This window comes from Pristis pectinata, chromosome 10 (genome assembly GCF_009764475.1).
Source record: "Pristis pectinata isolate sPriPec2 chromosome 10, sPriPec2.1.pri, whole genome shotgun sequence".
Classification (NCBI taxonomy): Eukaryota; Metazoa; Chordata; class Chondrichthyes; order Rhinopristiformes; family Pristidae; genus Pristis; species Pristis pectinata.
The window spans coordinates 41,069,021-41,083,833 of NC_067414.1; the positions used below are offsets into that span (position 1 = coordinate 41,069,021).

Consider the following 14,813-nt stretch of genomic DNA (forward strand, 5'->3'; position numbering starts at 1 on the left):
CACACAATGTTTTATACTTTTTAAACACAAAGACAACAATAAATGAATAACTACAGTTCCAATGGCTATAATCACATTGTGAGCAAAATGTTGTTCATTCATCAGTGAACATACCCTTTCCTGGGTTTTGTTGGAGGTACACTATTGATGAAGCAGCTGAAGATGATTAGGCCAAGGACACTTCCCCGAGGAGCTACTGAAATGTCCTGGGATGTTAATTTCCAACAACCATATCAATCATTCTTTCTGCAAGGTATGACTCAATTCTTCCAAAACTCTAGTGAGTACAGTTGACCTTATCTCTCCTTATACAGTAGTCTGGTCTTCCAAGAAATGAGGCTGGTGAGGTTTCACTGCACTCCCTCTCTGGTAAGTATGTGCTTTCTCCGATAAGGAGACTAAAACTGCACACAATACCCCAGAGGTAGTCGCACCAAAGCTCTATATAACTGCAGCAGGGACATCCTTCTGTGGCACTACTGTTTTCCTACCCGTTGGACAGCTATCCCTGCTCTCCAGAGACCTCTTCCCACTTTGCAGTCCAGCACCATGATCAGTGGAAGAGGAAGCCCCTGGCGATTTGAGGATCAGGAGGTTCTCTTCCAGTGCAATTGAAAAGTTGCTAGTTCAGCAACTGTCCAAAGACTTCAGTCACTCACATGCCTTCTGACCTGAAACCACAGTAAGTACAAGCAGTTACAAAAACAACCGCCTGTGGTTGGGTCAGATGATCCATCCTTTAACATTTTCTGCAAAGTCAAAGTGCAGGACATCCTGCAGAGTTTGTTTTCCTGCCAGTTCAAGCTGTGAATAGGAGCAGAGTCAATGTCAGTGTAGCTGGCACCAACTTCATTACCCTACTCCTTCACTAAATGATTTTATCTCCAATAAAAATAAATGAAGAACTGTAAACCTCTTCTTTGGTTTCTGTGTCAATTATCAAAGTTACAAGACCAGAGTTACAACAAAGGTTCCACTTCTAATGGAGTTCAGTGGTGAAGCAGTATGTGCTTTCATAGGTGGACTATGCTACCTTGACAACTAATCTCCCTTTGAAGTAAAGCTGCTTTATTTACATTAAAAGAGTCATAGGTAAGGTTGTGAAGATTTTTGTACATACAGTGGATTCTCTGAAGTTTTTAACATGAGTCTTTGAACTCTAATATTTCTTCATTATACAATCTTAAGGACTGTAATTCTAATTTCAGTTTGCTTCATAGCAGATTCCCAGCCTGCTTTCTATGTTGCACTGTCACCTTCACTTTGATCTGCGTCCAGAACTATTTTATGTCAAAATTAAAGTGTACTATAAACCATTACCTTTATCTTTTTAAAAATTATTAATTTCATCTTATGTTTAAAAATAGAACATTTCCTGACTTTCACTCAGTTTCCATTTATGTGTATTTTTTAATGTATTATAAATAATTCAGAAGCAGCCTTTTCATTACATTGAGGCATCTCATGTTCCCTCAAAAAGTTGGGGAATACCAGTTTTTTTGGCTGAGCTAATTAACTGAGATTTTAACAATAATACAGTGCCTAGCTCAAGAAAGGGCAGTGATCAGGTAAAGATAAGATTTGTTACCTGCAACAATGATAATTCCAATGCAAATGAGGAAAATGAGTAGATATAGGACAGCTATCGCACATTTGATGCCTCCCATTGAGCTCCAATGGTTGCAAAAATTGCTTGGTACCCTTCGTCTCCCAGTTGGCCCTAAGAAAAATAAAACGTATAGTTAGACACTTTTTTTCTCTCTTCCCACACTGTAAGCATTGTTAAAAATACTACATAAATCCTGTTAGCAGTGTTAATGTGTTTATGCATTAAAGTCTATTTTCAAAGTCACTATAAACCAGCTATCAATAAGAAGCAATATTCTGAGTGAAGAAGTTTCTTCTGAATTTGGTCTTAAATATATGAATGACTAAATTATGGTTATTAATTCCAAATGATATCAATGGTTTAGTTTTGAGAGCTTCTGTAAAAGAAGTTGATTACTTAATAAGCAAAATCACCCTCTTCACATAACCATGTGGCTTTTACCTTCCAGACTTTGGTGCTTCTGCATTGCAGTGTGGACATCAGGAATGGGCTGGAGATCATCTGAAATTTCACGCCACTGCTGGATTCAACATTGTCCAGAGGTGGAATTCAAACAGCTGTGCTGAGGAATAAACTTTTCATCTGGCCCCTCAAGTTACCTCCAACCATAGCCAAGTGTGAAGGGCTGCCCCAGTATAAGGAGGATTAATGTGAGGCAAGGGCTGGACTGTGATCAATTCAGCCCAATATTACAATGTTTAGTACTCATTTTACAATACTTTATCTTTCTAGTGTTCTATTGTGTATATCTGGTGTAAAGTATATTGCTGCCATAGCATGGGCGGCATGGTAGCATAGCAGTCAGCGTGACGCTATTACAGCACCAGTGATCGGGGTTTGATTCCCGTCGTTGCCTGTAAGGAGTTTATACGTTCTCCGGTGTTTGCATGGGTTTCCGCCGGGTGCTCCGGTTTCCTCCCACATTCTAAAGACGTACGGGTAGGTTAATTTGGGGTTTAAAATGGGCAGCATGGACTCCTTGGGCCGGAAGGGCCTGTTACCATGCGGTAAATAAAATTTTTTTAAAAATAGCAACATTTCTTTCTTTGTTCTATAGATATGTAGCACAACAGTCTAGCTGTTGACACACTTAGAGCATTGTGTAAACGGGTTTTCTAAGTCATCAAATAAAACTGTCAGCTTGAACACCACGGCATCAAAACAAAGCAAGGTTCCTTCATTGTGCTTTATATAGACCATGACATTATAAACAAATGTAATCATTTTCACTCCCTGAACTTTATATCTAACATTACATTAAAGTGTTTATATTTTACATGAATTCAATTTGTTGGGTTGGCATATCACTTTAAAGAGAATTCACGTCAGAATTCTTACCGGGGACTTGATGTTATCAGGCTCGGTGACAGTGATAAATCTCCACAGATGGTAACCACAAAGCTGTTCCATCAACTTTTCATATCTGCAATACCCTGCTGATGGCTGTCAAAGGCCTTGAATTTTAGGCCGGAAACATCAGCAAAACCAGTCAATTTCCTGCCTGTGAGTTCTTTATTGAATAGAAGCAACTCCTAAAGTTTCTTTCTCACTGATTGGCAACTACAGCTCGGCAGGACTGCCTGAATGTTGTGAGATCATAGGATATGCGATTATTGACAGAAGGATTATTAATAGCCCATATTATCACCTGAGATCTATGGCTCGCTCTGATGGAATGCATCTTCCCCAACTTGCAATTCTCAGTGGCAAACACCACCAAATCAAGCAGGGCAATTCTCATTCAGCATTGCTGATATTACAGTTTTGTGGCTTGAAGTTAAAGTAAGAAGGTAAGGACTTCTATTTCACTATCACAGCTAAATTTTTCAATGTTACCTTCTTACTCTTACTGCAACCACAGATAAAGATTGCAAACACAATAAGGTCTATGCAACCAGCAAGATTATTATGAATATACTAATGGCAACATGAAGGAGCACTTTGGGTACCTCAATAAATTATGAGGCAGCTTACAATACACCTCTTCCCAATCAAATCAGCATTAACTCTTTATGTGCTGGTGACGGCACAATTTTTCCATGAAAACATCTGCCTATCAGGAAGAAAGCTATCTGGGAGTAAGTCCAGAGAAGGCTGTAAACATTTATTCATGAGGACATAGCTTCATGCAGCCAGGAAAACATATTCAGGCACATTTCCAAGCTATTTTGAACTATGTACTTGAACCACCACGGAGAACAAGATTTCTGTCCATAAACAACAATCCTTAAGCACCTCTGCCATACAGTCCTCTCTACTTCAGAATGAAGATTTCTAAATAATGTTCAAATGTATGGAACCTACTTATGTCATATGAATCTTTTCCCCGACAAAACTTCCCTTTCTGTGCATATCATTTGAACTTAAGATATGAGTTCTTCAAAGCAATTCTTCAGATGAAATGAAAATTATACTGGCTTGTTTCAGGACTTCAGAGTGAGGTAGTTGGAATAGTTTGGACTGTCTACCCTTACTGCCCGTTCCCAAGGCGGTCTTGGATTTGGTTCAGCAAAGTACATTGGTTCTGGCTACTTTATTTGGCACATTGATTGTTATTGCATGGGAATGGTGGGTGAAGTGAATATGTTGCTCACTTTGTAACATAAGTGTTACATGTAACATCCGTTTATGGACAATAATCATTGCTTTAATGCTGCCACCCCCTTTGAGGTCATGTTATGTAACAAACTGTTCTCTGGACTGCAATAATGCATATAGAAATCTCCAGAGGCAGTCTTTTGGAAGAAAACCACTGTAAGAATGCTGCCTAACACTAAGATCTTTCATTAAGTAAGAATCTTTGTTGTTTGTTTGTATTACTATTTACTAATTTCTTAGTGAGTGAATGAGAGGGATACTGGGATGTGGCGCACTGGTTGATTAAACCATGAAATTTAGAGTGCAGAATCCTGGGGTGACCTCCCTTTTGAGATGACATGTAGATATATGCCAACAGAAAGCAAGTTGTGTAATCCTATTGAGACAGGAAACAATGGAACAAATAAAGCTTAGACCATCACCAAGCTGCTGAATTTCCAGGCATGGTGATGGTCTAAGGAATGGAGGGGGTGGAATAAAGAGCTTGTATTATATATTGAGCCTTTGGCAGATAAGCCAGAGCAAGCTAAATATATAATTGCATTTCATTGGTCACAAGGGAAAAAGAAATCACCATAGCATAAAGTCCTTAACTGTTGCATCTTATATGAATGCCTACTCTTCCTCACATGTACACCATGGCTCATCGGGTTATATTTACACAAGTGGGTTACGAAAGCCCAACTTATCAACACGTCTACATACAAACAAGCTCCCATAATATTATTAAGTTCAGAAATCCAACATAATGGTATTGGTTTATTATTGTCATTTGTACTGAGGTACAGTGAAAAGCTTGTCTTACAAACCGATCGTACAGGTCAATTCACTACACAGTGCAGTTACATTGAGTTAGTACAAAGTGCATTGATGTAGTACAGGTAAAAACAGTAACAGTACAAAGTAAAGTATCACAGCTACAGAGAAGGTGCAGTGCAATAAGGTGCAAGGTCACAACAAGGTAGATCGTGAGGTCATAGTCCATCTTATTGTATAAGGGAACCGTTCAATTGTCTTATCACAGTGGGGTAGAAGCTGTCCTTAAGTCTGGTGGCGCATGCCCTCAGGCACCTGTATCTTCTACCCGATGGAAGAGGGGAGAAGAGAGAATGTCCCAGGTGGGTGGGGTCTTTGACTATGCTGGCTGCTACATCAAAACAACGAGAGGTAAAGACAGAGTCCAAGGAGAAGAGGCTGGTGTCCGTGATGTGCTGGGCTGTGTCCACAACTCTCTGCAGCTTTTTGCAGTCCTGGGCAGAGCAGTTGCCGTACCAAGCCGTGATACACCCAGATAGGATGCTTTCTATGGTGCGTCAGTAGAAGTCGGTGAGAGCCAAAGGGGACAAACCAAATTTATTTAGCCTCCTGAGGAAGTAGAGGCACTGGTGAGCTTTCTTGGCCGTGGCATCTACGCGATTTGACCAGGTTGTCATGTTGGTCATGTTCACTCCCAGGAACTTGAAGCTCTCAACCCTCTCGACCTCAGCACCATTGATGTAGACAGGTCCATGTACACCGCCCCCTTTCCTGCAGTCAATGATCAGCTCTTTTGTTTTGTTGACATTGAGGGAAAGGTTGTTGTCATGACACCATTCCACTAAGCTCTCTATCTCCTTCCTGTACTCCGACTCATCACTGTTTGAGATATGGCCCACTACGGTGGTATCATCTGAAAACTTGTAGATGGAGTTAGAGCAGAATCTGGCCACACAGTTGTGAGTGTATAGGGAGTGGAGTAGAGGGCTGAGGACGCAGCCTTGTGGGGCACCAGTGTTGAGAATAATCGTGCCGGAGGTATTGCTGCCTATCCTCACTGATTGCGGTCTGTTTGTTAGAAAGTCAAGGATCCAGTTACAGAGGGAGATGTTGAGTCCTAGGTCTCGGAGTTTGGTGACAAGTTACAGAGGGAGATATTGAGTCCTAGGTCTCGGAGTTTGGTGACTAGCTTGCTTGGAATTATTGTATTGAAGGCAGAGCTGTAGTCAATAAACAATAGTCTAACGTATGTGTCTTTACTGTCCAGATGCTCCAGAGCTGAGTGTAGGGCCAGGGAGATGGCATCCACTGTAGACCTGTTTCGCCGATAGGCGAATTGCAATGGGTCCAGGTTGTCTGGTAGGCTGGAGTTGATGCGTGCCAAGACCAACATCTCAAAGCACTTCATGATGGTGGATGTCAGAGCCACTGGTCGGTAGTCACTGAGGCATGTTACCTTGCTTTTCTTTGGTACTGGGATGATAGTGGTCTTCTTAAAACAGGAGGGAACCCGAGATTGAAGCAGGGAGAGGTTGAATATGTCCACAAATATTTCTGCCAGCTGATCAGCACAAGATCTGAGCACGCAGCCCGGGACACCAACTGGGCCAGGTGCTTTCCTCGAGTTCATCCTCCGGAACACTGATCTTACGTCCTCCACTGTGATCACAGGTTCAGCTGCATTGGTGGCTGTCAGGGTGGATGGTGACAATCCACTTCCCTTTTGTTCAAAATGCGCATAGAGTGCATTAAGTTCATCAGGGAGGGACGCGCTGTTGTTAGCTATGCAGCCTGACTTCGTCTTGTAGCCTGTCATGGCATGTAAGCCCTGCCATAACTGGCGGCTGGTCAGGGACTCTATTTTGAGTTGGTATTGCCTCTTGGCATCGCTGATAGCTTTCCGAAGGTCATACCTCGATTTTGTTTGCTCCTATGAATGGCACAACTAGTTCCCTCTATCTCTCTCTCTCTCTCTCTTTGTCTCCACTCATAGTAATTGTTTTTTTTTAAATCAGTCTTGTGTGCTTTTGATGCCATTCATTACAATACTGTGGAAGTGTGGTTACCATATTGAGTGATTGTTTTGTGTATTTTCCAACTTACGAACAAAATCAACCTGTGAGTGCCAGTAAATACAGAACCTGTTTGTTACCTGGGGATGGCTGTTTTCTCTCAGATTTGTGAATGTAAAATCATAAGAAATAGAAATAGGAGTAAGCCATAAAACTCTTCAACCTACTTCACCATTTGTTATTTTCCCACTCGATACTTTTATCCTTTAATTGACTTAAGAGTCCAATCTCTATTAATCTCAGCCTTGAATATACTCAACAGCTGAGCATCCATAGGTTTATGAGGGAAAGAGATACAAATATTTACAACATTTCTCATCTCTGATCCAAATAGCTGAGTTAATGACCGCTAGCTTTAGATTCTCCAGCATGAGAAAACAACCTCTTAGTATCAATATGCCAACTCATCTCTAGATCTTGAATGCTAACGTGAGATCACCTCTCACTCTTAAAAACTATCAGTATTAGTCCAGTCTTAGTATATTTATCCTTGTTGAACAAATCCCTCATCCCTGGAATCAGTCCAGTAAACCAGTGCTCAAGGCAAGTCAATCTGTTCTTTGGAATGGAGACCAAAACTGTGCATAATATTCTGGATCTGGATCTGAATCTGGGACTGTGCTGGTCCACACTAAACTTGTGGAAAATGGTGCAGACTTGTTGTCATGCTCTGTGGGTCAGAACTGTGGACAGCCTGCTCTTGCTGAACTGTACATTGAGGAGGAACATAACGTCATACTGAAATGTTAAATCTGCTCTCTCTCGGCTCTATTTCCAAGATGAGCAGGGAGCTTTCTGTGGTGCCCTTGCTGATATTTACTCCTCAATCAGCCACAATCAAAATGAGTAGAGAAAAACTCCAGAAATCTGGCACACTTGGGACTTTGGTGTTGGTGCCCTGGCAGATTTTCTGGACTGTTGGATATTATTTCGATTCATTCCCCAACACACGTTTAATTCACAGTTTATATATGTTGCACAATATTATAATAAATTTTCCAGTGAATCAGGTAAGTTTAAGTGGAGCATGGGAACCGGGGCTCTGATGAGTGGAAAAGGATCTTAGGAACTGGGGTCCTAGTAAGTCGAAAGGGAGCACAGCAAACATCACCTGGGGAGTCAGGTGCCAAACCAAATGGGTTTATAAATGGTTGGATAGCAGATTATTAGAGTTTTACTGTACCTGGTAACATAGTTGTTTGCTGTGTGCAGTTCATTTTTCATGTTACAACAGTAACCACAGAGCAAAAGTACTTCACTAGGTTGTAAACTCTTTGGATGTCCTGAGGTCATGATGGGGGTCCAATGGCCTACTCCTGCTTTTGAGTTCTTATATTCTTATGACAGCCTTTAAAAACATTATTTGATCCTTGGTTTTCTGCAACAATCTTTACTCAATTGGTCCAAACTCTCTTTGATAGGAGCTGCAAATCAGTTCCAAGTCTGCATTGATAGTGCAAGTCCAGGACAGTTGCAGTTACCACATCATTGGCTCTCACAATAAAGGAGACCAATAGGAAATCAGCAGTAATCCCATACTAATATGTTCAATACCTGCTGAAGTGATAAGTGGAATGGACATGAATGCCAGCCTTGCTAGGATTTTCTATTAAAACCATAGTCTTGGTAAGAATACCTGAACTAAAGGAATGTAATTAATTTTTATTACTAACAGGATGTGAACATGTTTAAAGCAGCAGTGGTGAGTCAGGAGGTGAAGCTGGGTACTCTTTCAACCAACCTTATTTACAGAAATCACCTCTGACTTCAAAGTCTTAACGTCCAAATAATAATTAAAATAACAAGGTAAGTGGGGAATGGAAAGTAATTACTCCCTTAATCCCTCCATGAAAATAATGAACTTTTTACCATAGATTTCAATTTTTTGAAATAAATTGTACATACTTTCTTCACAGAGGTTCAATTTCGAGAGGTTCCTTCCAACAAACTCATCAAGTGATTCTTCAAACATTGACCCATTCTCCTGGAACTCATTTGCGATAAGAGGCAGATCTTTGTTCTCCATTTATTCTGAACAGTGGACTTTATCTGAAAAATGCAGAGTTCGGTAATTCAGTTGTACAAAATAAATATTTTGTTTTTAGAAACCATAGCAAGTCCTGTTCATGCTGAGACAATATTTTCTTAATATAAGATTGGAATTGTAAACATAAATGAAAGATAATAAAGAACAGAAAGTTATAAACCATTTTTTCCCAAACAGCAGTCTCAAGGGCATTCCCTGCTTAAATGGTCTAAATTGTTGGAAATTTCCATAGAATGAACTCCTAGGACTGAAAAACGTTGGCCAGTCTGAATCAAGTAAATTATTACAATGTGAGTACTTCCATGTGGTCCAATATAAATGAAGGGAAGTGTAGTAGCGCAGCTAGTAGAGTTGTTGTCTCACAGCAACAGAGACCGAGCTCAATCCTGACCTCTGGTGCTGTTTGCATGGAGTTTGCACCTTTTCCCTGTGACTGTGTGGGTTTCTTCTGGGTGCTCCAGTTTCCTCCCACATCCCAATGACGCGTGGGTTGGTTGGCTAATTGGCCTCTATAGATTGCTGCCAGGATGTAGATGAGTGGTAAAATCTGGAGTGAATTGATGAGAATAACAAACAGATTCGTTTAAAATGGATTATTTATTAGTTGATGATCTCTTTGGGCTGAAGAGCCTGTTTCCGTGCAGTATCTCTTGACTCTCTGAGAAAAATTGACACTAGTGCAAGGATGCAGATTAGAAAGGAAGTAATAACATTATGCTTGCTTATGCTTTAGTTGCTTGGAAGTACACAACTATATTGAGCTGTGGATGTAACTTATTATGGATATTGTTGTATTTCTACTGTTTACATGCAAATATTTATGATCTTAATTATAAATTAAGGAAAATTTGGGAAATTAAGTAGAAATTAACAAGACCTCACAGGGGAAAGATCTAGCAGATGATAATTAAGGCATCATTCTCATCATAGTTAAATAAACTACAGAAGTCTCAACTACTGTAATAAATAATCAAGTTAACTTAAAAGGTGTGAAGTTAATTATACTTCTAACCTTACAAATCTCTAAGGTCCTACAGTTCTAGTCTCCTGTGCAGCTCTCATTTCCTTCACCCCAATACTGGCCACTGTGCCTTTGGATATCTCTTTGCCTTACTACCTATTCCTGTTCCTTTAAGATTCTACTTAAACCTATCTCTGTGACCTAGTAAAACAGAACATGCTGGAAACATTCAGTGGATCAGACAGCAACTGTGGAAAGAGAAATAGACATAATGTTTCAGGGCAAAGACCTTCATTTTAATTGTCTTATAAAGGATCTTTGACCTGAAATGTTAACCAAGTTTTGCCTTCCACAGATGCTACCTGAGTGTTTCTAGTATTCTCTGTTTTTATTTCAGATTTTCAGCACCTGCAACTTTTCTGAGGCCAAATGTTTGTTTGCATATCCCAATATCTCATCCTTTGGCTTAATGACTAGTTTTATCACATTAAAATTACAATATAATTCCTATTTATTGTAATTATTTAAAATAACTAATAAATGTACAGAAAAAGGTCATAATATTTCAATATCGCCTTTATTTGAATTATATTACAAAGGGACTCATCTGTTTATTAAGGAATTGAATTTTAACAACTACAGCTTATTTTTGGAGAGGAGTTACTTTGTAGTTTCTCTTTTTCTCACGGACTATTTCATAGCTGAAAAGTCAGTCCCAGTACACCATCAGGCCAAATTCCATCCAAATTTTCATGCACAGCATGAGTGAAAATACCGTATAAACTGTCGAGCTTTTCACATTTCTTAAGTACACCATAGCCATTTCTGCTGAACATTTCCAGCAGTTCCTGTTTTTGTTGCAATTTCATTTTGATTATAGCCATTGCAAGAAAAGAAGTGGTAAAGCAATAATGACAAAGTGTAAACCCATTAGCAAATAAAATAAAGAAACAATGTTAGGATTGCTATTGATGGAGCATATAAAATACTTTAAACAAGAACAATTTGGTCTGTTTTCCCACATAAGTATATATGAAGGTGTTATTTTGCCACTTTACATGTTCATATAAAAAACACAATCTGTCAGTTAAAATACAGATGACATGTAAAATAACACAGTGGGAGAGGTTTCTCATCAGTTACTGCGGCAAAGAACATCTGCTTCATGTCAATCTTTACCCTAGCCATTGACTTGTAAGAGCATTACCAGCACCAGGCTGACTGAAGAACAGCTCATGTCAAATATTTGTCCAAATAATAATGGTGTGCCTTCAACTGAGAATTTCTGTCTGCCATTATCCATTGCATACACTAAGACTATTTCATGTAAGGCAAGTAAAAGGGAAATGTGGCAAATGGGTCTCCTCAGTGGAGGGTGCAGAGGAATACTTACTCCTGCTAAACAGGCGTGTGGTCATCATCCAAGTATATCTCCGCTCTCCTGATGATCACACAGTGGCTTGAGCTACAGCAAAGATATTCCACCCCCACACCCCCTCCCCCGCCCCAACTTTTGATGAAGGCTTATAGCTACCAATTGGCCTTGGCAGTCAAGACACTTAGATACATGATCTTTGATAATAAAGTCATTATCTTGCCAGTTAGTTGGTAGACTGAGATTTTTTTTGTATTTTCCCTTGCAGCATATTGAGGGAAACACATCTGTGGTCCCTAATGATTTAAAGATGTGTGTTTAAAGGCAGGATTATGATCAGATTTTGGGCACAGGCTCAGAAATACCACAGCCTCTGAAGCTACTATTCTTCATCCCCATCCCCCAAAATGCACTCCCAAGTGGAAGAACTACCAGGATCGTCAGGTTGCTCTTACCCTAACAGACATTTACAGGTTTGTGTTTAACATCGTCTGATGAAAGAAAATAAACTGAAATAATCATACTGATGCAAAAGAACAGCATTTCCTGAAAAAATCCATTATATTCAAGAGCTTTTATTTTATATTATGAGGGATGGAGCTTCCTCGTCAGATCTCAGCCAGCAACAACAGCATCCATTTGTTCAACACCTTTAATATAATAAAGATATCTCCAGGGATCTCACAGAAGCATTATCATTCAACATTTGATGCCAAACCAAATAAAGAGATATTAATATAGATCATCAGGATGTCAGTAGATTTTTTTTTTACGGAGGGGGTGAGGTTAGAGTGGGTGAGGGGAGTGGAGAAGTCAAGGCGATTGATGTTACAACGGCAACTGGAGATGAAAAGATTATGAAATATTTGGTCAAAGTGACCTAAAGGGAAGTGGGAGTGTACAATTTGAGGGAGAGAGTTCCCAAGCTTAAGTCTTACACAAGGCATGGACATGAGTGGTAGGGAAATTAGGTTCAGATATAAGTAATGACGCAAGAGATGGAAGACAGTAGAGAACTTGTAAGGCAGAAGGGTACGGTGGAACAGCCTTACTTAGGCTACACTCCTGGATCACTCAAGCCTTTCTGGCTTTGCCAGATCTATGGTCCTTCCCACACCTTCCATTATTCCAAAACCAATGGCACCCGTTCAAACTATTGGACTCACCTCCAATTTCCCGAATGTTTCCAACTATCACTTATTTCTGGCTTCTGCCAATTACCGAGTATTTAAACAGGCATGTGGTCATTATGCAAATTGTAGCATGTATCTCCGCTCTCCTGATGAACACACAGTGGCTTGAGCTACAACAAAGATATTCGGCCTCCCCACCACCCCCCCCCCCCCCACCGCCACTTTTGATGAGGCTTATAGCTACCAATTGGTCAGATTGGGAGCAGATACATTAGGGACATTTAAGAGACTCTTGGATAGACATGTGAATGATAGAGAAATGGAGGGCTATGTGGGAGGGAAGGGTTAGCTAGATCTTAGAGCAGGATAAAATGTTGGCACAACATTGTGGGCCAAAGGGCCTGTACTGTGCTGTAATGTTCTATATGTTACCCCAACACTATCATTGGCTTCTCTTTACACTCCTGACAGTGCTTTTCCTGGCTCTGTATTGGCTTAAGTGTTCTTCACCCATAACATTTTGTAGTTCTAACGCTAGGCCATTCACTTATAACGTTACTTCCACTTTTCTCTCTCCACAGAAGCTGCCTAATTGTTGATAGATTCCAGCATTTTCCTTTTTAACTTTTGTCTTATTTATTCTAGCCCAGGTGAAAATGCAACAAACTACAGCATCTAATTGAAATTAGCTGCCTAAGTACCAGCTATGGATCACACCTTGGAACTAAGAATTCCTCTGTGGTCACTCATTATTTTATGATGTTTATGAAGATTTCACATGGTCAGTACTTGCACTTAAATGTCAGTTTTCCCTTTTAGGATATGTTTCTTACTTTGTTAAAACAAGCAGCCTTGACAGCTTGCCAGCCGTATTTTAAATATTGTTGCACATAACATACAAGGGGATCCTCACTGTTGGGTTGAACAGATCAGTGACACCGCATGTGGTGCATTCACTCAGTAGAATGATTCCAAGATGCCGTATTTCCAATAGGGAAACAGCATTTATACTAACAGGAGGATATAGTGTCGCAGCTCATTCTTCAAAACTTGATATGAGTACTGTATAATTTCCCTGCTGGGAAGCACAAAATTCCTGAAAAATGCCTTCAAAGCAATCTGCACTTTCATTGAATGCAAAAATTTTTATAGTAACTTTTGGTTATAATAGCCATATTTTTCAACAGTAAGAAGCTGTTCCTCATGCCCTATTTTAACCCTATTTTAACATAATTTTAAAGCAATAATCAAAGTTTAGTTATTGATTTCCAATCTTATTGTTTATATTAAAACACAGCACATCAGTGATTGTAAAATTGGAATGACTTACCTTTGTGTTAAAGAATCCTTGTTTTTTCCTTGCGGTTATAGTTAAACCAAAGTTGAGTCATTTAAACTGAAGTAGTTAATGCTAAAATCATTAGGCTGATTCACATTATTTTATCGTTGAACATTTTTTTCCGTTCCACAAGATGACTTGGACCTGGTCTGGTATCAAACACGGTGCATGATCCTACTATAACATTGTACCAGTGTTGTCACACTAGAATGGTTCTGTTCTTAATCCAAAAAACTCTTCCTGGAAAGGAAATTGTGAAATAATGGGAGGTGGAAAAGATTTAAGGGAGGAGACGGAATCTGCATCAGGCCTGTGTTCCAAGTGTTCTGCAACTCAAGATGTTGTTATTACTACAAATGTTAAAACGTCTGCACTTCTGGCTGGGAAGTGTACTGGTGCTCCCTGCTGATGCTGTTTGTCAGGGATGTTTGATAATCATATTAAATGACAATTGAAATAATACTAAGTTCAGGTCTGCACAAAATAATATGCTGCTGCATTTCTCTGTTTCTGGAATGTTGGCGTAAACTTGCATTGCTGGCAAAATCAGAGCATAATATTAATACAGGCTGTAACGTTAACCTCACAGCTTATCATCTGGCTATAAAAGTCATTTAACGTGCTGCTGCTTTCCTCATGTTTGAGGGTTGTTAGGATTTACTTTTGTGATACAATCCCCTCATGTAGTTAGAGTAGCTTTCCTTGTATTTCTCCACAATTTGTTGCTTTTTCTTCTGTAGCCTGAGGCTAGTTGCTTCTGCCTTTCGCTCCCACCATCTGGTCTTTTTTCTTATTTTTCTTTCTTAGCATTTGCAGTCATGAATTATGCAATAGGTTTCTAACAATGTGAAGACAGCAGGCAATCATGAAGCATATTTTTATTGAGAGATTAAGATAGTCATCCTTGGCTAATCATGGGTCAT

At 39.7% G+C, this 14,813-nt stretch overlaps 1 protein-coding gene across 1 annotated transcript in view; it reads right to left on the reverse strand.

Annotated features, from left to right (window-relative positions):
- The window catches only part of scara5 (scavenger receptor class A, member 5 (putative)), a 70,764-nt gene extending 56,626 nt beyond the window's left edge, over positions 1-14,138 (reverse strand). The window contains exons 1-3 of the mRNA XM_052024616.1: positions 13,882-14,138; positions 8,941-9,084; positions 1,589-1,720 (exon numbers count right to left, since the gene is read on the reverse strand). Coding sequence (XP_051880576.1) covers positions 1,589-1,720; positions 8,941-9,061 — 253 coding nt within the window. The 5' untranslated portion in view covers positions 9,062-9,084; positions 13,882-14,138. The remainder of the gene's footprint in view (positions 1-1,588; positions 1,721-8,940; positions 9,085-13,881) is intronic.
- Positions 14,139-14,813: the final 675 nt, after the last annotated feature.